This window comes from Entelurus aequoreus, linkage group LG18 (genome assembly GCF_033978785.1).
Source record: "Entelurus aequoreus isolate RoL-2023_Sb linkage group LG18, RoL_Eaeq_v1.1, whole genome shotgun sequence".
In the NCBI taxonomy this organism is placed as follows: Eukaryota; Metazoa; Chordata; class Actinopteri; order Syngnathiformes; family Syngnathidae; genus Entelurus; species Entelurus aequoreus.
In genome coordinates this window covers 45,860,789-45,881,607 of record NC_084748.1, presented here as the reverse complement: position 1 = coordinate 45,881,607, position 20,819 = coordinate 45,860,789, and the positions used below count along the sequence as shown (strand labels likewise).

The window sequence follows — 20,819 nt, the reverse complement described above, 5'->3', positions numbered from 1 at the left end:
CCCCCAGCCAAATTGTTTTACCCCAATGCGGCCCCGGAGTCAAAAATTTTGGGGACCCCTGCTCTAGTAGCTCAGATTTATTCTGGGAACCATGCTCACATTGACTCCTGAAATCTGAATCTTTGGACTTTAGACCTCCTGATGAGGGTCCTCTACTTTGGCCTCTTTTGAAATGAACCACACAGCTGTTTGTTTTTACACCCGCACACTTCCAACTAGAGATGTCCGATAATGGCTTTTTTGCCGATATTCCGATATTGTCCAACTCTTAATTACCGATTCCGATATCAAGCGATACCGATATATACAGTCGTGGAATGAACACATTATGATGCCTAATTTTTGTTGTGATGCCCCGCTGGATGCATTAAACAATGTAACAAGGTTTTCCAAAATAAATCAACTCAATTGTAGCGTCCCGGAAGAGAGTGCTGCAAGGGGTTCTGGGTATTTGTTCTCTTGTGTTTATGTTGTGTTACGGTGCGGATGTTCTCCCGAAATGTGTTTGTCATTCTTGTTTGGTGTGGGTTCACAAGTGTGGCGCATATTTGTAACAGTGTTAAAGTTGTTTATACGGCCACCCTCAGTGTGACCTGTATGGCTGTTGACCAAGTATGCGTTTGCATTCACTTGTGTGTGTGAAAAGCCGTAGATATTATGTGACTGGGCCGGCACGCAAAGGCAGTGCCTTTAAGGCACGCCCCCAATATTGTTGTCTGGGTGGAAATCGGGAGAATGGTTTCCCTGGGAAATTTTCGGGAGGGGCATTGAAATTTGGGAGTCTCCCGGGAAAATGGGGAGGGTTGGCAAGTATGACTGGGAGACGCAACTGCTCTGTACTTCTCCCTACGTCCGTGTACCACTCCGTACTGCGGCGTTTTAAAAAGTCATACATTTTACTTTTTGAAACCGATACCGATAATTTCCGATATTACATTTTAAAGCATTTATCGGACATCTCAGTAAATCTGTGCCTCTTTTCAACCCCTGATAGTAGCTGCAGCTTCATAGGCAAAACCAAAGAGCCGAACTCGAGTTTCTTCACTCTTGGACTAGTCAACTTCATTTTAATCCTTTTATTTCTTCACCACATCGCGGTCCTTTTTACTCATCTGTACCAGGTCCTCAGGACATCTTCTTGCGTTTGCGGTTTGACAGCAACTGCTTGTGCCGGACCAGGGGGAGGACCAGGGAGGCGTGTTTGTGTTCGTCCTGCAGGCTTGCCGCGCTCTTCCTCCCACGGGGCATCTTCTCCAGGGTCAGCCCCATGGACCTGGCCACTTCCACCACACTGCCACAGTGCAGAGAAGCCCAGAGGTTACAGACGGAAGGACCGTATTTAAAAAAGCTTTCTTAAGGAGTGCTCTGCAGTTTTATGGAACTGCCGCACACACACAGACACATTATTGTATTTGTTACCTTCTTGAGAAAGAAGGTAAGATTGTTTTATAAATATCTCCATGGTTTGATTTCAAATTTTCAAGACTTATACAGATCCCAAATACACAAAAACAGGTACTAATAGATTAGAAAAGTTGTTTTTGCTTAATAGGTCCCCGTGCCAGTCTTATCTTTTGTTGAATAAAGTGTACTTATTACATTCTTGCTGTTTGATTGTAACGTGCATCTTAGTTCAGTGTTTCCCATAAACTGCCAAGATACCTGTGGCGGTGGGGGCGTGGCTATGGGCGTGGTCACCATGACATCTTCGAGTAATTTGCATAGTTTACTACAATGATTTGATTTTCTCTAAAAAGGCTCAAAAAATGTATACTTACTAATTAATAATAACAGTTTTGTTTTGAACGTCCATCCATTTTACAATATAATTACAACACTTTATGTACATATTTATATACAGATTTGAACAAAAAGTTATTCATTGAAATATATTTATTAATTGTGGTTCTTACAAAAAATATATCTTATAAAATATAAAAGCTAAAATGTCTCAAAGCTATGCCCCTTTAATTAGTGCATACTATATAATTTAACTTTAGCCTACTACTACAACCATATTATTTACCAGCAACATAAAGTGAAACAGAGGCAGAGGTGTCCTGCCACAGTCAGTAACAAATAAACAGAAAACAGTAGTGGTGGTAGATAGACACAGAGCTTCATCAAACATCTGATCCACTGAACAAAGAGCTCCAAAAATCTTGAACTTTAGACTGCCATCAGTTTTACTCCCTACACTTAACCATGTGTTTCCTACTGCCTGCAGACTTTACACCCTTTGTTATATACACATGTTGTGTTTCTAATATAAATACATTTAATGCCCGTATGTGGGCTCTGTACCGAGGATGTCGTTGTGGCTTGTACAGCCCTTTGAGACACTTGTGATTTAGGGCTATATAAATAAACATTGATTGATTGATTGATTGATTGATTGAATAAAGTCAAATACAAATAAGGCAACAAGAGAAGTATCCTACACTTCTCTTTTGTAAAGTAAATCTGAACAGCCTATATGGGCATCTACATCAACTACATGATTTGCCTGAGAAGATGGAGAGGACAAAAAAAAAAAATTGTTTTTAATTTTAATTTTTTTAATTTGTGGCGGACGTAATTATTTCGTGGCTGGCCGCCACAAATAAATGAATGTGTGGGAAACCTAACTTTCATTAACACATTTGGGGATGTTGAAATGGCAATGCAAAGTCACTAATGCTATTTTTTTTCCCATATATCGAAAATAAGGAGCAGGAGAAAAGTATATTAAATGTAAAAAAAATGTGTATATAAAATGTAACCTTCCTCCCACATCTATCAAGGCAGAAAGGAAAGGAAATGTCAACACAAGCATGAAAAACACTTAATGTAAACAAAACATCACATTGAACACTTAATAACGTCTTAAAACGTGCCAAAATAGGGAATATGTAAGAAGTGCTTAATAAAGTGGAAGAAAATAGTGCAAAGTGTGTGAAATTGTAGACTTGGAAAAACCTGAGAAGAACATTTAATTTGTTGTGTTATTTAGTTATGGAAATAAATGTATGTTATGCTGAGCCCTGCGACCACGAAAGGGACAAGCGGTAAAAAATGGATGGATGGATGGAGAATATGTTAACTGTTCCTAATGTTCTGCCCTCATGCAGTTAGGCCTGGATTAGTTTGTGCCTCACTTATAGCGTGTAGAGATGGGGTTTATGGCTCTTTTTAAAAGAGCCGTTTAAAAGACTGGCTCGTTATTATTGTTCTTTTTTAACAGCAAAACAACCACTAATAGTCCTTATAAGATAAAATGTGGATCAGAATACGGTTTTAATATAATAGTCATTGGAGCACTAAACAGGTCAATAATTCATAATAACATTGCTTTTGATTCATCATTTGTTTGAGTAATGACAGTTGAAAAAAAAATGATACTAAAATGTTCAGGGTTTCAAAAGGGCCCCCTAATAAAACTGTTACAAATGAGTATATATATTACATACATATACACACACATTTTATATATATATATAAATATATATATAGAGAAAGAGAGAGAGACTTAGACTTCCTTTTTATTGTCATTCAAATTTGAACATTACAGTACAGATAAGAACGAACTTCCGTTGCATATATGTGTATTTATATATATATGTGTGTGTGTGTATATGTATATATATATATTTGATAATCGATTAATCTGTCGATTATTACTTCGATTAATCAATTAATAATCGGATAAAAGAGACAAACTACATTTCTATCCTTTCCAGTATTTTATTGAAAAAAAACAGCATACTGGCACCATACTTATTTTTATTATTGTTTCTCAGCTGTTTGTAAATGTTGCAGTTTATAAACAAAGGTTTATAGAAAAAAATAAATAATAAAATTGCCTCCGTGCATGGGCATAGCGTAGATCCAACGAATCGATGACTGAATTAATCGGCAGCTATTTTTAGAATCGATTTTAATCGATTAGTTGTTGCAGCCCTAATATATATATATATACAACTAATTTGATAATCGATTAATCTGTCGATTATTACTTCGGTTAATCGATTAATAATCGGATAAAAGAGACAAACTACATTTCTATCCTTTCCAGCAGATTTTATTGGGGGGAAAAACAGCATACTGACACCATACTTATTTTGATTAATTTTTCTCAGGTGTTTGTAAATGTTGCAGTTTATAAATAAAGGTTTATAAAAAAAATTAAAAAGCCTCTGCGCATAGCATAGATTCAACGAATCGCCAACTATTTTCATAATCGATTTTAATCGATTAGTTGTTGCAGCCCTAATATATATATATATATATATATATATATATATATATATATATATATATATATATATATATATATATATATATATATATATATATATATATGTAATATATATACTAATTTTTAACAGTTTTATTAGGGGGCCCTTTTTTTTTTTTTTTTTTTTTTTTTTTTTTTTTTATATAGCGCTTTTCTCTAGTGACTCAAAGCGCTTTACATAGTGAAACCCAATATCTAAGTTACATTTAAACCAGTGTGGGTGGCACTGGGAGCAGGTGGGTAAAGTGTCTTGCCCAAGGACACAACGGCAGTAACTAGGATGGCGGATGTGGGGATCGAACCTGCAACCCTTAAGTTGCTGGCACGGCCGCTCTACCAACTGAGCTATACCGCCCCACACTTTTGAAACCCTGAACATTTTAATATCAATTTTTATATATATATATATCAATCAATCAATATACATATACATACACACACACACACACACATATATATATATATATATATAGTTTTTTTTGTGTTTTTTTTACTTTTAACCCTTAAATCTCCAGATCTATTCGTCGGTCATAAGTTTTTCTTATTTGTTAGGTTTTTTTATAAATTTGTTTTATGCCCTTTCGTTTTTTTTATGGAAACCCCAAAACATGCTATATTTTCCCCCCAAAATTATTTTTAAGTGGAATATTTGATGTGAAGTAGTCGGAGCCTTAATCATGTCAATAATTCATAACATTCATTTTGATTCATTATTATTTTTTGAGCAATGGCAGTAAAAACAGCCTGCATGGCAGCTTGGTGTTATTAAGAGTCAACAGCAACTTCTTCTCCTTACATTTCACCTGTTTGCTCTTTTATTCCACTTTTTTTTGTGTGGTATTATTTTTAGAGCGTGCTGCACTGTATCACATCTCCTACCTGGCCTCGCTGATCGGCAGGTCGCGATGCAGTAATGTGAGGTCGGCCGTCATGTGACCCATATGGAGCAGGAGAGCGAGGCAGTATGCTGTTACCTTGGCGCGCATAGATGTAGAAACCATGTTCTGGACCCTGAAAGGTGGCGTGAAAATGTTCCTTTTTAAAACATACTCAACTTTTTCTGATGTTAAGTGACATGAAAAAAATAATCATGCCTTCCATTGTTGAAGGTCTCCACTGTGAAAGTCCGAAGTATTTTGGTCTGCACGATGCGAGGGCAGCCTTCCTCCACGCCGACTGCACACACAAACATTGCAATCAGAAGGCGTCAGAAGGTGGCGCAGGTGACAGGTGTGACGGCACTGACACTTGCGGGTGATGTTCTTCTGCTGTGACAGTTTGAGGAGCATGGAAAGGTAAAAGGCACAGCCGGCCATCTTGTCACGGGCTTCACCGCCACTGGGCATCGTCTCCAGGTGCTTCACCACAGACCCAAGCCTGGAGGCCAACGTTAGAAACGCAACATGAAGTGAGCCTTTCACTAAAAATATACTGATATCACTTTTTAAACTGTAGCACTTGGTAAAAAAATAAATAAAAGAGGACTTTAGTCAGCCTACCCTCCGCTGTCTTTCATAGTCTGCAGCTCTTCAGGGCTCAACGCTGCCATCTTAGAACCGGCCTGCTCCAGAGCCTGGAAGTCCACTGGACTTAGGACTGTGGATGCTCATAAGGACAAACCCAAACTCAACGGTCACTGTGTGCCAACACTTTATTCATTTTGTGCTTGCTCGTATTGAAGAGACCGAGGAAGTCGGTTTTATACCACAGCAAGTTTTTAATTGTGATGAGAACTTAATTTTCTGGGGGGGAAAAATTCCAAAGCGGACTTATTTCACAGCGGAGGAGACGACGACCTCTTGTTCAGCGGCGCCTCTTTCTAGCGCACACACACACGGCCCCTCCCCCCAGTCCCCCTTGGAGCCCTTCTCTCCCTCTGTCTGCTCCTTACTGCGCTTACGAGAGAACTTTGTCGATGTTGATCATAATCAGCTAAATGTACTGTAAGTGGGTTTTACTTTTTTGATTAGTTTAAGAGTTTTGTGATTTCTGACTGTTTGTGAGGGCACGTGTTGGCAGAGCAGCGCATACAGGACAATGCAGCTTGTTGTTAATAAATGGAAAGTTATGTGTGATAGACAGTACTGTATAGTAGTGGTCCCCAACTTTTCCATTACAGAGGTCCCGGGGACCACTCCAACATTAAGACAGAATTAGTAATCTTACCCTTGATTTTGATCATAATAATTATATCTAACCTACTTACAGTTTACTACCTTGTCAAATGATATAATCATGTGTTAATCACAAAGATTATATTATAATGAAGAAGAAGAAGAACTAATCAAATAAACAATACAATATGTATTATGTTGTGCTAAAATAAAATAAATTAATAATAAATGTGTTTCTTAACTAAACTGTTCATGAAATTGAAGTGCAAATGAAAATACAGCTTTACCACTTAAGTCATAATTTTTGCGCTTACGAAATGTATCTTTAACATGAGCGCATGACTTCCTCTGTTTGAGAATGTCATTACTGCCACAAGTGGTGGAAAAGTGTATTACATCTGAGGACCACTGCTGCCTATACGGACCACAGCTGAAAAACACATACCGGTATTAAAGTTAAAGTACCAATGATTGTCACACCCACACACTAGGTGTGGTGATCTAACCCCGAATTCCAACCCTTGAAGCTGAGTGCCAAGCAGGGAGGTAATGGCTGCCATTTTTATAGTCTTTGGTATGACTTGGCCTCACAACCTACCGATCTCAGGGCGGACACTCTAACCACTAGGCCACTGAGTTATTACACTCTAACACTGGGCCGGCCCTATGGTTAAGAAACACTGGTCTATAGTATATGTCATCAACCTGCCGGGGACCATGTCTTCGCAAAGAAACACGCCCAGGGCTCCCACAACTTCAGCGTTATAGGGAGTTGATTTTTCCTGCTCATTTTTTCGCTGTTTTTATCCGCCACACTTGGAAAGCTGGTCCGTGAAAATAATGCATACATTAAACCGGTCCCTGGTGGAAAAAAAAGTTGGGGACCCTAGCTGTTTAGCACTTTATATTGTGTTCAGTGTGTACAAAGCTTCACTAAAATATGGACTTTTGTCAAATATAGAAAAATTAGCTTTACTATACGAACTTTTCGATTTATGAACTTTATTGGTTCATAAATCGAAGTTCCACTGTACTAGTGGTGTTCCTCAAAGTTCCATTTTAGGTCCTCTATTTTTCATCATTTGGACTATTCCACTGGTGGCCCCCAAATTCTGTTAAAAATAACTTGGACAACATTTTTGCAGCGGATTCTTAAAAACACGAGAGTGCTATCATAGAGATGATCTTTGACTGGCTTTTTTGCAGAAGGTCCTTAAAAACAGCAGATCTGACCAAATCAAATGTCTACTATAGAGAACACTGGTTCTACAGAATATAAAAAATAAGACTACAGTATTTTTCTGACTATAAGACGCACTTAAAATCTTTTCATTTCCTCAAAAATGGACAGTGAGCCTAATGTCGGGAATAATTCTGCCTGCGCTTACCAACCTCGAAGAATGTTTGTTTGGTACATGGTGTAATGATAAGTGTGACCAGTAGATGTCGGTCACACATGAAAGATATGTGTGGACTGCAGGATGACTGACGCCTGTTCAATAAATGACACGAGCAAGCACTCGTAAGCAAGCAACACCAAAACTCTGATGTTTCTTTGAGAATATAGAACATTATACACAGCGCTCAAACATCTGTCAAAATGTTTTAGTATGATTTTGGTAAGCTACGAAGTTGCGACGAATTTTGGGAGCATTATGGCTACCGTAGTCAGACGTACTGTGCTTCAACATACGGCTATTATTATGGTGGACCCCAAAATGGCACCTATTAGGAGACTTTATCTGCCGTTTTGTTTTCAAAATAGTATGCAAACGCAACTTTTCTTACCTTCTGGTATCTGCTGATGTGTATTTGGGATCTGCATAAGTCCCGAAAATTTGCAATTGTAGTCCTGCCGTAGTCAGTAATCTCCGTCTTTTTCTCTATCCTCCACTGTTGCCATTTCTGATATAAAGTAGCGTACACTTCTAACTGATATTTGTCAGTAGACTCGCTATGGAAGCACTAAAAACTACCGGTACAACACACATGACGGGGTGGAGGTGCTGTCGAAGTGGAGGCACATAAATAACGGCGCATCCTAAAGAGACGGTCAAAAAGCGGCTTAAAGATGGTGTATAAAACATAACCTATGCAACATTTTGAGCAAAGAACCACCATTACATGTTATGTAGACCAGTGTTTTTCAACCACTGTGCCGCGGCACACTAGTGTGCCGTGAAATACAGTCTGGTGTGCTGTGGGACATTAAGTAATTTCACCTAATTGGGTTAAAAATATTTTTTGCACACAAGTAATTCTAATCCGTAAATAATGTGCCGTAGTTGAGTGTCTGTGCTGTCTAGAGCTCGGCAGAGTAACCATGTAATACTCTTCCATATCAGTAGGTGGCAGCCGGTAGCTAATTGCTTTGTAGATGTCGGGAACACGTCGCGTCGTGATCAGAATATGCAGACGACAGCGGGAAGCAGCGTGCAGGTAATAAGGTATCGCATGCTTAAACCAAAAAGCAAAGGCATTGAAGCTTAGGCATGGCTATGCAAAACAAAACTAAAACTGAACTGGCTGCAAAGTAAACAAAACACAAAATGCTGGACGACAGCAAAGACTTACAGTGTGTGGAGCAGAGACGGCGTCCACAAAGTACATCCGTACATGACATGACAATCAACTATGTACCCACAAAGAAGGAAAGCGTCCGCACAACTTAAATAGTCTGGATTGCTAAAACAAAGCAGGTGTGGAGAATAACGCTCAAGGAAGACATGAACCTGCAACAGGAAAATACCCCAAAAACGGGAAAAAACACCAAAATAGGAGCGCAAGAGAAGGACTAAAACACTACCCACAGAAAAACACAAAAAAATCTCTAAATAAGTCAGGGCGTGATGTGACAGGTGGTGACAGTACACCTACTTTGAGACAAGAGCTATAGTGATGCATGCTTGCTTATGGTTTAAAGTCATATCCAACAATTGCGAGAGCGACTTTTTATTGTCAATATCGGCTACTGAGTTTCATTTTTTAATGATTTCTGCTGGTGGTGTGCCTCAGGATTTTTTCAATGAAAAAAATGTGCCTTGGCTCAAAAAAGGTTGAAAAACACTGATGTAGACCACCAGTAGAAAAAAATCATAATATGACCTTTTGTATGAAAATAGACCTGAACAGACACGACCATCGGCAGTGCGCTTTATAATCCGGTGCGCCCTATGGTCCAAAAAAAATGTTAATAGTGAACAAAGGGAGAAGTCTGGCCCCCGGTCCTTCGCTTTTTGAAAATGTTGCCCCCTAGAGGTTGCATCTCACCCATGACCCTGATCAGGATAAGGGGTTTAAATTAATAAATAAATAAAAGTATGAAGGATACGTTCATCCAACGGGTAGACGTTCTCAGGCGTGTCTGCGTCCGCGTTACAGGGAGGAAGGTAGAGCGCAAAATCTGCCAGGGACTCGGTCTGGGCCACTTCCTGCTGCAAAGCTGTGGCGAGGGAGAAAAAAAAAGTGTTGAAGAAAACCCATGAAGTATCATGAGAGCTGGGGCGTGTTTGGTGTTGCAATTATGTACAGTTTAAAGGGGAACTGCATTTTTTTCGGAATTTTGCCCATGGTTAACAATCATTATGAGAGACAAGAAGACAAAAGGGTTTTGGGTTTTTTTGCATTCTAACATGTAAAAATTGGCTCGTTCTTGGTAGCTAGCAACGCAGCTAATGGGAGCGTTCAATTCTACCACTAAATCACTTTAAAATGCATTCAAAAACAATACTTTATTTACGCTCATAACTTGCATAATGACCAAGTTGTAGCGACATTGTTATTGTAGGAGGGAACACTGAGGAGCTATTTTTCTAGCGTACTAACACATCGGCGTGCTACGGTATTAGCCGTAAAAGCTAACTACGGCAAGAGTTAGCTACGTCAGCACGGAACGCGTTTGAGTTTGTAATGCACAACACAATGCGACAAAACACCAATCTGTACTGAGTGAAAAACATGAACAATCATATGACAGTATCTGTAAAGTATTATTTCATGTTTTGTTTGTACACAGCTAGCTGTACATATTACATAATGTTTTGAAGGTGTCTGTTACTACATTATATATATACTTGCAGTGTGTATATTGTACATATTACATATTGTTATGAAGGTGTCTGTTACTACATCATATATATACTTGCAGTGTGTATATTGTACATATTACATATTGTTATGAAGGTGTCTGTTACTACATTATATATATACTTGCAGTGTGTATATTGTACATATTACATATTGTTATGAAGGTGTCTGTTACTACATTATATACAGTATATACTTGCAGTGTGTATATTGTACATATTACATATTGTTATGAAGGTGTCTGTTACTACATTACATATACACTTGCAGTGTGTATATTGTACATATTACATATTGTTATGAAGGTGTCTGTTACTATTTTATATACAGTATATATACTTTCAGTGTGTGTATAAAAAATACTACATATTGTTATGAAGGTGTCTGTTACTATTTTATATACAGTATATATGCTTTCAGTGTGTGTATAAAAAATATTACATATTGTTATGAAGGTGTCTGTTACTATATCATATATATACTTGCAGTGTGTATATTGTACGTATTACATATTGTTATGAAGTTGTATGTTACTACATTATATATATACTTGCAGTGTGTATATTGTACATATAACATATTGTTATGAAGGTGTCTGTTACTACATTATATACATACTTGCAGTGTGTATATTGTACATATTACATATTGTTATGAAGGTGTCTGTTACTACATTATATAGATACTTGCAGTGTGTATATTGTACATATTACATATTGTTAAGAAGGTGTCTGTTACTACATAATATATATATACTTGCAGTGTGTATATAAAACATTGATGGAGGCTTTGAACTTGTTTTAGAGGCTTTGAAGACTACAACGGTGACTCCTAGCGTTTTTTTTATCATCTTTAAAATCCTAATAAAAAAAAGACGTGTGTTCTTGTCGGTCTGTCATAATGATTGTGAACGATAGGCAAAGTTCCAAAAAAAAGGGTAGTTCCCCATTAAAAAGGCAATGTAAAGGTAAATAAAGAATAAATGTCGCTGACCTTCCAGACCCTTCTCATCGATGACGCTGTTGGCAGCCTTAGCGACCGCTTGGTTCAGAATCTCGCTGCCCACCTGGTTCAGCCTGCGAGAGCTCAGAGCTCTCTTTTGTTTGTTGGTGCCAAACGCCTCAATCAGAGAGTCCACCTGAACAGAGGCATCACAACCAAAGAGTGTTGGCCAATCAAAACCAGCTATGGATAGTAGGCATGTGTGGATCAATACTGGAACATCCACACCGCCGAGACCAGGAGCCGTACTTATCAAGCTTCTTAGAGTGCCATTTTACACTTAAGTCCTGAGAATTTGTGAAATTTAGTCCTACTCTCAAACTTAAGAATAAAAGCTTTTTATCAACGTTCTTAAGTCTAATAATCACTCCTACTCTCCACGATATTTAAGAGACCTTCAGAGGTGTCTTAAGTGGTTAGGAGTTGCCAGCAGGGGATGGCACTGAGGCGAGAGAGACGTGCGCGAACATTCAGGGAGCGGAACGATGTCCTTGTTTGATGACGAGCAGCTGATCAAACGGTATCGTTTAGACAGAGCGGATATTATTTTTGTCACAGATTTAATACTTTTCGATTCCTTGTTGATTTCTGCATGTGGCTGCAGTGGGCTAGTATATATAGAGCCACCCACACCAGTTTCAAATTAGTTGCCTAATTAATGAATTGGAAAGAAAATGTTATGACAGTAGCGTATGTGTGTGGCCGTGAGGTGAGTGACGTCAGTGAGTGTGTGGGCGATAGAAGAGAGGGAGCGGTAGCGTGAGTGCCGGCGGGGACTAGTTTGTTTTGTATTATTTTGTAGTTTATTGTCAAAATATACACTCCCATTGTCCACTTAAATATTTCCAAGATATTTCTTTATTCTTAGACAACGGATTCCCTTCCGTGATTGGTCATTTCTATGGACACAGAAATGACGTCACCTAAAATTGCGTTTACGGCACATAGTAATGTCGTAATTCAGCTCTGAGTGTGACACTTAAGATTCAGTCCTACACTTCGCTGAAAGTGTGAGTAAGACGCTTGATAACTAACTTTTAAGTGCAGCTTTCAGCGAAGAATTTATTTACTCTTAAGTCAACTCTTAGCAGACTTCTTAGGAGTAATTCTAAGAAGCTTGATAAGTACGGCCCCAGATCTTCATGCTCTGATATGGATTCTCAAATCAAAATATCGATATTTTTCATACGTTAGTTCAGGGGTGTCACAACATGACAACGGTAAAAAATTAAAGCTGTGAAACTTTGGCCACCACACAATTCGATTCAATTCTTGGGGGTAACCATTCGATTCTCAATTTAAAACAATTCCACTCAAAAACTTTTTAAAAACATTGGGTGCCAGTTCTATAATTAACTACATTCCTCCATAAAATAGATAAACAGCTTGATCAATTTCTGTATTACTTTAAAGAAAACAAATTTTGTTGAATACAAATTCTAGCCAAATATTTAATAAAGTCAAATACAAATAAGGCAATAAGAGAAGTATCCAACACGTAAATGTGTACAGCAGATATAGATCATCTACATCAACAATATGCTTTGTCTGATTGGCTGGACAGGACCGATTTGGGGGAAAAATAGGGGGGGTATTCTTTTTCTTATTTTATTTTATTTTTTTTAAAAATTGGACTAAGTGGCTGGGGAGAGGGAAGTCTGGGCTTCCCTGCTTAGGCTGCTGCCCCCGCGACCCGACCTCGGATAAGCGGAAGAAGATGGATGGATGGATGGATGGATTTTATTTTTATTAATTTTTTTTCCGGGCGGAGGGAAAAAAGTGTCGGTTTTCTCATGACCTGTATTATGATTTCCCTATCAAATGAATAAATATTTGTACTTTTTTTTTTATTTAACAAAAAAAAGTGCAAAAAGACGTGATGTATCGAGTAAAAAGCTGAAAATTTTATTCAATAAATTAACACAAATAAATACAAAACGTATGCGGGGGACATTAGATATTTTTTATTGTGTAAACGAAAAATTATGCTACAAACTGACATTATATACACAGTATCAAAACTTAATGTCAGCTTTGTGTTACAAGTGACAACATTTCAGCTTTTTCTACATTTCCACAGTTTTTTCCCCAACAATGTTATAAAATTCGAGCTTAGGGCTACAAATGGCCGCACTGTCGACACCCCTGTAATAACTATTGTTACCTATAACACGAAGCTGACACTAAGTTTTGTCTTTAAACATATGCAATCTGTCGATATTTAATGTCTGTTTTCAGCATTTTTTTTTACAAAATAAAAAAATATTCAAAATTACATTATAGGCCAAAAGTTTGGACACACCTCCTCAATCAATGTGTTTTCTCGATTTTCATGACTATTTACATTGTAGATTGTCACTGAAGGCATCAAAACTATGAATGAACACATGTGGAGTTATGTACTTAACAAAAAAAGGTGAAATAACAGAAAACATGTTTTATATTCTAGTTTCTTCAAAATAGCCACCCTTTGCTCGGATTCCTTTTTCGCACACTCTTGGCATTCTCTCCATGAGCTTCAAGAGGTAGTGATCTGAAAGGGTTTTCACTTCACAGGTGTCATAGTTTTGATGCCTTCAGTGACAATCTACAATGTAAATAGTCATGAAAATAAAGAAAACGCATTAAATGAGGAGAAGGTGTGTCCAAACTTTTGGCCTGTACTGTATATTCTGCATTCAGTGCAAAATAACGCCATCTTTTGTTTCTCCCTGGAATTTCATATTGTTTGAATATGAATACAAGACTTTATATATTTGACCAAACACTTTAGGTACATTTGTACCAAGCATCGATATCAGATCAGTATCGCCAAATTTTACTCGGTATCGGAAGGAAAATCCATGATGTCCCGCACCACTGATGGATACATGATAACCATGAGTTTCGATTATATGGCATCTTAATAAAATGAATGCACACGACTTAAAAAAGTACAGTTCATGTTTTGTCGGCTTTAAATGTGCCTTTCTTTTTTCTAGTAAGAGTGCTGGAAGAACAGGACAAAGTGCGGTACCTTTTCTTTGTGGGTCGAAACTGTGTCGTTTGGCTTCGCCGTCGCTGTTTCTTCTGGTGGAAAGATACATTTTTACTCAGTAAAATGATGCTAAATCATGGTTTCTGCAGTTAACTAATCTAATGTATCCTCTTAAGGCCCAAGCTGTTTGTTTACATGCTTTTTTATTTATCTTTGCTATTTGGGCTTATTGGACCCTAATTAGAATAAAAGCTAAGAATCATCTTTTGATATGATGTACTTAGTCCATAAGTACACAAATGTGTACTTCATGTTTAGTGACATGCTAATTCTTATTTTTACACTTTTTTTTTCAAAATTCCATTATATGTTATACTCTGCTGACACCACCAGATGGCAGTATAAGTGTCCACATAAGCGGCCATAAGATCCCAATTCAGTAGCACAGTGTTTTTCAACCACTAGTGTGCGGTGAGATACAGTCTGGTGTGCTGTGGGAGATTATCTAATTTCACCTATTTGGGTTAAAAATATTTTTTGCAAACCAGTAATTATAGTCTGCAAATGATGTGTTGTTGTTGAGTGTCGGTGCTGTCTAGAGCTCGGCAGAGTAACCGTGTAATACTCTTCCATATCAGAAGGTGGCAGCAGGTAGATAATTGCTTTGTAGATGTGGGAAACAGCGAGAGGCAGCGTGCAGGTAAAAAGGTGTCTGATGCTTAAACCAAAAATAAACAAAAGGTGAGGGCCCCTAAGAAAAGGCATTGAAGCTTAGGGAAGGCTATGCAGAACGAAACTAAAACTGAAGTGGCTACAAAGTAAACAGAAACAGAATGCTGGACGACAGCAAAGACTTACTGTGGAGCAAAGACGGCGTCCACAATGTACATCTCCGAACATAGCATGACAATCAACAATGTCCCCACAAAGAAGGATAAAAACAACTGAAATATTCTTGATAGCTAAAACAAAGTAGATGCGGGAAATATTGCTCAAAGGAAGACGTGAAACTGCTACAGGAAAATACCAAAAAAAGAGAAAAAGCCACCAAAATAGGAGCGCAAGACAAGAACTAAAACAATACACATAGGGAAACAGCAAAAAACTCAAAAGAAGTCACGGCGTGATGTGACACGTGGTGACAGTACACCTACTTTGAGACAAGAGCTATATTGATGCATGCTTGGTTATGCTTTAAAGTCATATCCAACAATTGCGACAAGGACTTTTTACTGTCAACCGAGTTTAGTTTTTTTAATGATTTCTGCTGGTGGTGTGCCTTGGCTCAAAAATGGTTGAAAAACACTGCAGTAGTGTACACAATTTTGGAAATACGAGCTAAAAGGTGCTGTCCACGCATGTGGCCACTAAGCCTTCAAAGGTAAAATATTTTTTTTTAAAGCAAGGGTTTCCCCTCGATTCCCACTATATACACTAATGATGCGCGGATAGGCAATTATTTCATCCGCAACCGCATCACGAAAGTCGTCATCCACCCGCCATCCACCCGAACCAACAATTTATCAAAACCACAACCGCCCGCCACCCGGGCGGTATTTATCATTATTATAATATTATTGTCATTTCCATTAAGGTTACCCACATATGCGGTCCTCTCCAAGGTTTCACATAGTCATTCACATTGACGTCCCACTGGGGTGAGTTTTCCTTGCCCGTATGTGGGCTCTGTACCGAGGATGTCGTTGTGGCTTGTACAGCCCTTTGAGACACTTGTGATTTAGGGCTATATAAATAAACATTGATTGATTGATTGATAGTAAATCTCCAATAGAAAAAAAACACAATAAACAACGCAATTGCCTTAATTCCTTTGCATTGTAGTGCGCCCAAACAACACTTAACCATCACAATTATTCAGCTGACCGAACTCAATATAGGTTAGACATCTTATTTGGTATAGCCTAGGTAACGTAGACTAATTCGTTTAACATATCCAAACGTATGTCTACTTACTTTTTTTTTAGCACTATGCAGGAATAAAATGGCATCTACAGTGCCAGGATTCATGCAGGCGAGAGCGCCTGGCCTCTAAAATGCGCTGAAGGAGCGCTCACTTGCGGCACTCAATTGTTGCTGGGACACATAGGATTCTCTTTATACATTTACTATGTATATATATTTCCAAATTGGTTCAACCGCCATCCGCCCAAATCTATTTAAAATCTATTTTTTTCGTCATTCATCCGCCCGACCCGCGGATTACCCGCGGACACCGCGGGTGTGTCCGCAAACCGCGCATCTCTAATACACACGTTACCTTTTCATGCCTTATTTGACCTTTTTTCACGCCTTAATTTAAGGCCTTAATTTTCCCAGGATCCATCGAATGACTTTTTACACTAAAAAGGTAGTATTAGGCAAATAACTAACAGTGGTTGGTTTCCCTCCTACCTGGCACAACAGGCTGCATGTTGAACATCTGTGCACTGTGCACTTCCATCTGCATGGTCTGCTTGTTCAACACTCCGACATAATATCTGCACAAACCACGACACGCCAATGAGACGCTGTAGCTGCACAAAGACTTCCCGCACGCAGCAATGTCACCTACTTGCAGAGATGGTTGCATTTTAGGGAACTCACTCCAAAGTTCTGCCCGACATAGGACATCCTGGCCGATTCAGCCACCTGGTGTAACGACACACGTTTAAATGATCGCCAACCAGCAAAGGAAGACGTTTCTCACCATCATCCGTCTGGGTTTTTTCCTGGGGTTGACCTCATCTGCGCTCCTGTACATGAAAAAGTCCAGTTTCTCTGCCTTTTGGACGTTGCCATTGGAAAAGCTAACTGAAGGAGAGAAACATATTTGAATATTCCTGGTAAACAAACGTTTATAGACATACTTGGGACGTCGAAATGTGGACGTTTTGTCAGAAAGTGCCCTCCTTTGAGACCGAGTTTACTTCATTGCACGACATTGTCAATAAATTCATTATTCTGCCCTCGCTACTCGTTTCCAGCGTGTGCAGCTAGACAAGATAGTTAACAGCATGTAGAATCGGGAAGCTCCGGAAGTTTGGGGGAATGATGTTCCTTCTTTTGAATAGTTTTCCTTCCCCAGTTTTACACTTCATTTAGGGTTTGTAAGACTGAAAATATAATCAGAAAATAAACATTACGAAAGCTATCATAAGATGTTAACATGCTATATTACATAAAAGACATTAGCATACTTCCAAGATGGCACCGAGCATCAAAATCCATGGTTTTCAGGTATTAACATACAAATCTAGCTAGCTAAAAGGCCAGCATCCTCGGGTTATCGTGATGACATAGGACAAGTTGGCATACTTCTACGATAGTACAAAGTACCAAAATGCACAACATTAGCTGAACAGCTCGCATAAAACATTAGCCTGCTAATATAAGTGTCATAACTTTCTGTTCCCATGAGTTCCCGGCGAGGAGACAAAAGCTGTCTTTGATCTTACCAAGCAAAAGGCTCGTAAAACTCCACTGTGTACGATGGGAAGCGACATGAAGGTGTCGGTTTCTTTGATCTATTGTGATCCACAGGAAGATCTTGTCGGTACCTGAGATCTACAGAGCGGAGAGGAAGCAGGACCTGACGCAAGCTCCGGGCATCTTTTCTTTGAACTGTTTTGTGACCGAGTGCAACAGCTTTTTACGACCCCCTCTCCCCTTAGAAACAGCTGTTGCTATGTAATCAGGGAAAGTCCAAATAAAAGAGGAGGCGTGCAAATCTTTCGGCAGAGCATGGTGGAAGACTGTACAAGAGTACAGCCCAGACGTTTCTCCTCATGAGCCAAATTGAATTCTGTCTCTGTTTAATTCCTTGCTTCTTGTCTGTTTAATAGATGTCATCGGGGTTTGAACCTGACAATAAGAGACATTAGCATATTTCTAAGATGGCGCGAATTATCAAAAACCATGATTTTTACGTTAAAACATACAAAATTTGCTAAAAAGCTATCATAAAACATTAGCATGCTAATATAAAATATGTTGGCATCATCTTGGAAGTATGCTAAGCATAAAAATTCATGATTTTTAGGTTTAAACATACAAATTTAGCTAAAAAGCTACAATAAAACGTTAGCATCCTCAGGTTAGCATGATGACATAGGACAAGTTAGTGTACTTCCATGATAGCGCCAAGTATTGAAATTATTATTATTATAAATTATATATAATATATAATTATTATATATATTATAAATTATTATTATTATTTCTAGGGGTAGACATACAAAATTTGCTGAACAACTAGCATAAAACCTTAGCATGCTAATATGCGAGATGTTAGCATACTTCCAAGATGGCGGCAAGTATCAAAAGCCATGATTTTTAGGGTTAAAACATACAAAATTAGCTAAAAAGCTAACATAAAACGTTAGCATCTTGAGGTTCGCATGCTCACGTTAGCATGATGACATAGGACAAGTTAACGTTTTTCTACGATAGCGCATAAACACACAAAATTAGCTGAACGTCTACCATAAAACGTTAGCATGCTAATATAAGAGACGTTAGCATACTTCCGAGATCGCGCCAGGCATCCAAGTCCACGGTTTTTAGGTTTAAACATACAAATATAGCTAAAAAAGCTAGCATAAAACATGTGCGTGCTAACATTAGCATGCTAATATAAGACACATTAGCATACTTCCAAGGTGGCGCTAAGCAGAAGTCAATTAACCCTAAAGAAGTAGCCTTATCGTCCTCTACTGGTATTAAACAAGCTTTGATGGCCTGAGAGTTACCACCACGAAGACAAAAGACATGACAAAGTCAGCAATTTCAATACAAAACCAACTAAATATCTTTATGCGCAATATTTTCAATATTAGCAATTTATTTAGATTTTTTTTCCAGGGTTGACAATGCCATTTTTGGTGTGAATTTGTCGGCTTCATTTTGGCACATACGCCTCGCTGTCGCCCCCTGCTGGGTGGCGGGAGTACTGTGTACATCACTTCCATGAATGTAATCAATTTAAAAAATGAAACCCCTTTTTGCTGTTTCTTTGTTTAGCAAGCGTTCCAATGATGCCAACCTTTTTTTTTTTTTTTTAATTAGGTAAATATTAAGAAAGTTACGTTTTAAATGTTGAGCCTTATTGACTTTGTATGAAAGAAGTTGACCATAAATTAGAGCATTTTGACCGGTTTTAAAAATTCATAACTTCCTCCATATTTATCACAGGAAAATGACACTTGTATCAATTGAATTGTATTTACCTGTTTGAGCATTCGTGTAAATAAATTAATTTTAAAGCATGTTTGAATCAGAGAGAGGGAGAAATGTGGCTTCTAACACTAGAGCAGTTATGACAGCCACCCTTTTACTAATAAATTAAAATAATTAATTCACCATTTTCTTTGTGTTTCGCAAAAAGCAAGACATGTAATCTAAACACACAACATACACACCTATAACTGCTTTATCCGAGTCACTTTGCTCCTCGCAGCACACCAGCGAACAGGTCGCCATATTTGTTGTCTTGCGTTGTGTCACTTCCGTTAACGTACTTCCGCTTCCGATAGGATTACTTCCGGTTTGCACTACTGCTTGCCCGACCCATAGACATCTTATAAGTAGACGCAGCATCGAGCGCTACTGCCTACTGCGGCTGACGAGACGCGGGGCCGCCATCTTGGAGTGGTGATCCGCTCCACTCAGTGCAATTCATTTGGCAGGAGCAATGAACTGTCAGCGCATTTAATTCATCTTACCTCACTGAATAACACTGAATTTCACGCGGATTTTTGTCATACGTGTAGCTATGATGAAGGACACATGTTTTATTATTCATAGTTTGCTTAACAGTAATAGAATATTCTTATATCCTATAAGTGACCAGACGTCCGAGATCAAAACTGAGTATATAATCCCAGAGAAGGGGGAAAAAAACGGTCAGCTATTTTTAAATTCAAGAAACAATATGAATAGGTTATATATACATGCGTATATCCTACATAAACAATGTATGAATACATTATATCTCTATATCTCTTAGGGACATATAGCCTGTAGTATAACCTATAGTTCATAGCCGGGTGAAATCATAGCCTAGTAGTTCAACAGTAATCCCAAAAATTACACCATTCCAGGTGTCAGGTAAGTGTGGCAGGGCCTTTTCCTGTTTATCACATATTTTGTCCCACACATTTCATTTCCAACCTAACATAAAATTGGGTTGGAAAGCTAGACCCCCCCCCCCCCCCAACACACACACACACACACACACACACACACTCACACAATCTGGACTGTGGTCCTAACTGTTGGCTTTTACAATCTTTATCGTCATCATTTATTTCAACTTTATGTTATTCAAGTATGACATTTTTAAATGTAATTAATTTAATTGACAAGC

At 38.4% G+C, this 20,819-nt stretch overlaps 1 protein-coding gene across 1 annotated transcript; it reads right to left on the bottom strand.

Moving 5' to 3' along the window:
• Positions 1 to 42: 42 nt before the first annotated feature.
• On the bottom strand, positions 43 to 19,992 carry polr1e (RNA polymerase I subunit E). The gene is made up of 12 exons (XM_062027253.1): positions 19,873 to 19,992; positions 17,163 to 17,266; positions 17,028 to 17,104; positions 16,868 to 16,953; positions 14,495 to 14,547; positions 11,470 to 11,614; positions 9,722 to 9,832; positions 5,776 to 5,872; positions 5,523 to 5,653; positions 5,371 to 5,452; positions 5,156 to 5,287; positions 43 to 1,291 (listed from the first exon to the last, which is right to left on the bottom strand). The coding sequence occupies exons 1-12, from the start codon at positions 19,931 to 19,933 to the stop codon at positions 1,126 to 1,128; spliced, it is 1,245 nt and encodes a 414-aa protein (XP_061883237.1). The 5' UTR covers positions 19,934 to 19,992; the 3' UTR covers positions 43 to 1,125.
• Between the last annotated feature and the right edge of the window lie 827 nt (positions 19,993 to 20,819).

What these genes read in the sequence shown, in the direction of transcription:
- polr1e (XM_062027253.1), bottom strand. Translation starts at nt 19,933, where the DNA reads ATGGCGACCTGTTCGCTGGTGTGCTGCGAGGAGCAAAGTGACTCGGAT. An exon ending in CTCGGATAAAGCAGTTATAG is followed by an intron (nt 17,267 to 19,872) that starts GTGTGTATGTTG and finishes TCTCTCCTTCAG; the next exon opens with TTAGCTTTTCCAATGGCAAC. An exon ending in CGTCTACCCGTTGGATGAAC is followed by an intron (nt 5,873 to 9,721) that starts GTATCCTTCATA and finishes GAGCATCCACAG; the next exon opens with TCCTAAGTCCAGTGGACTTC.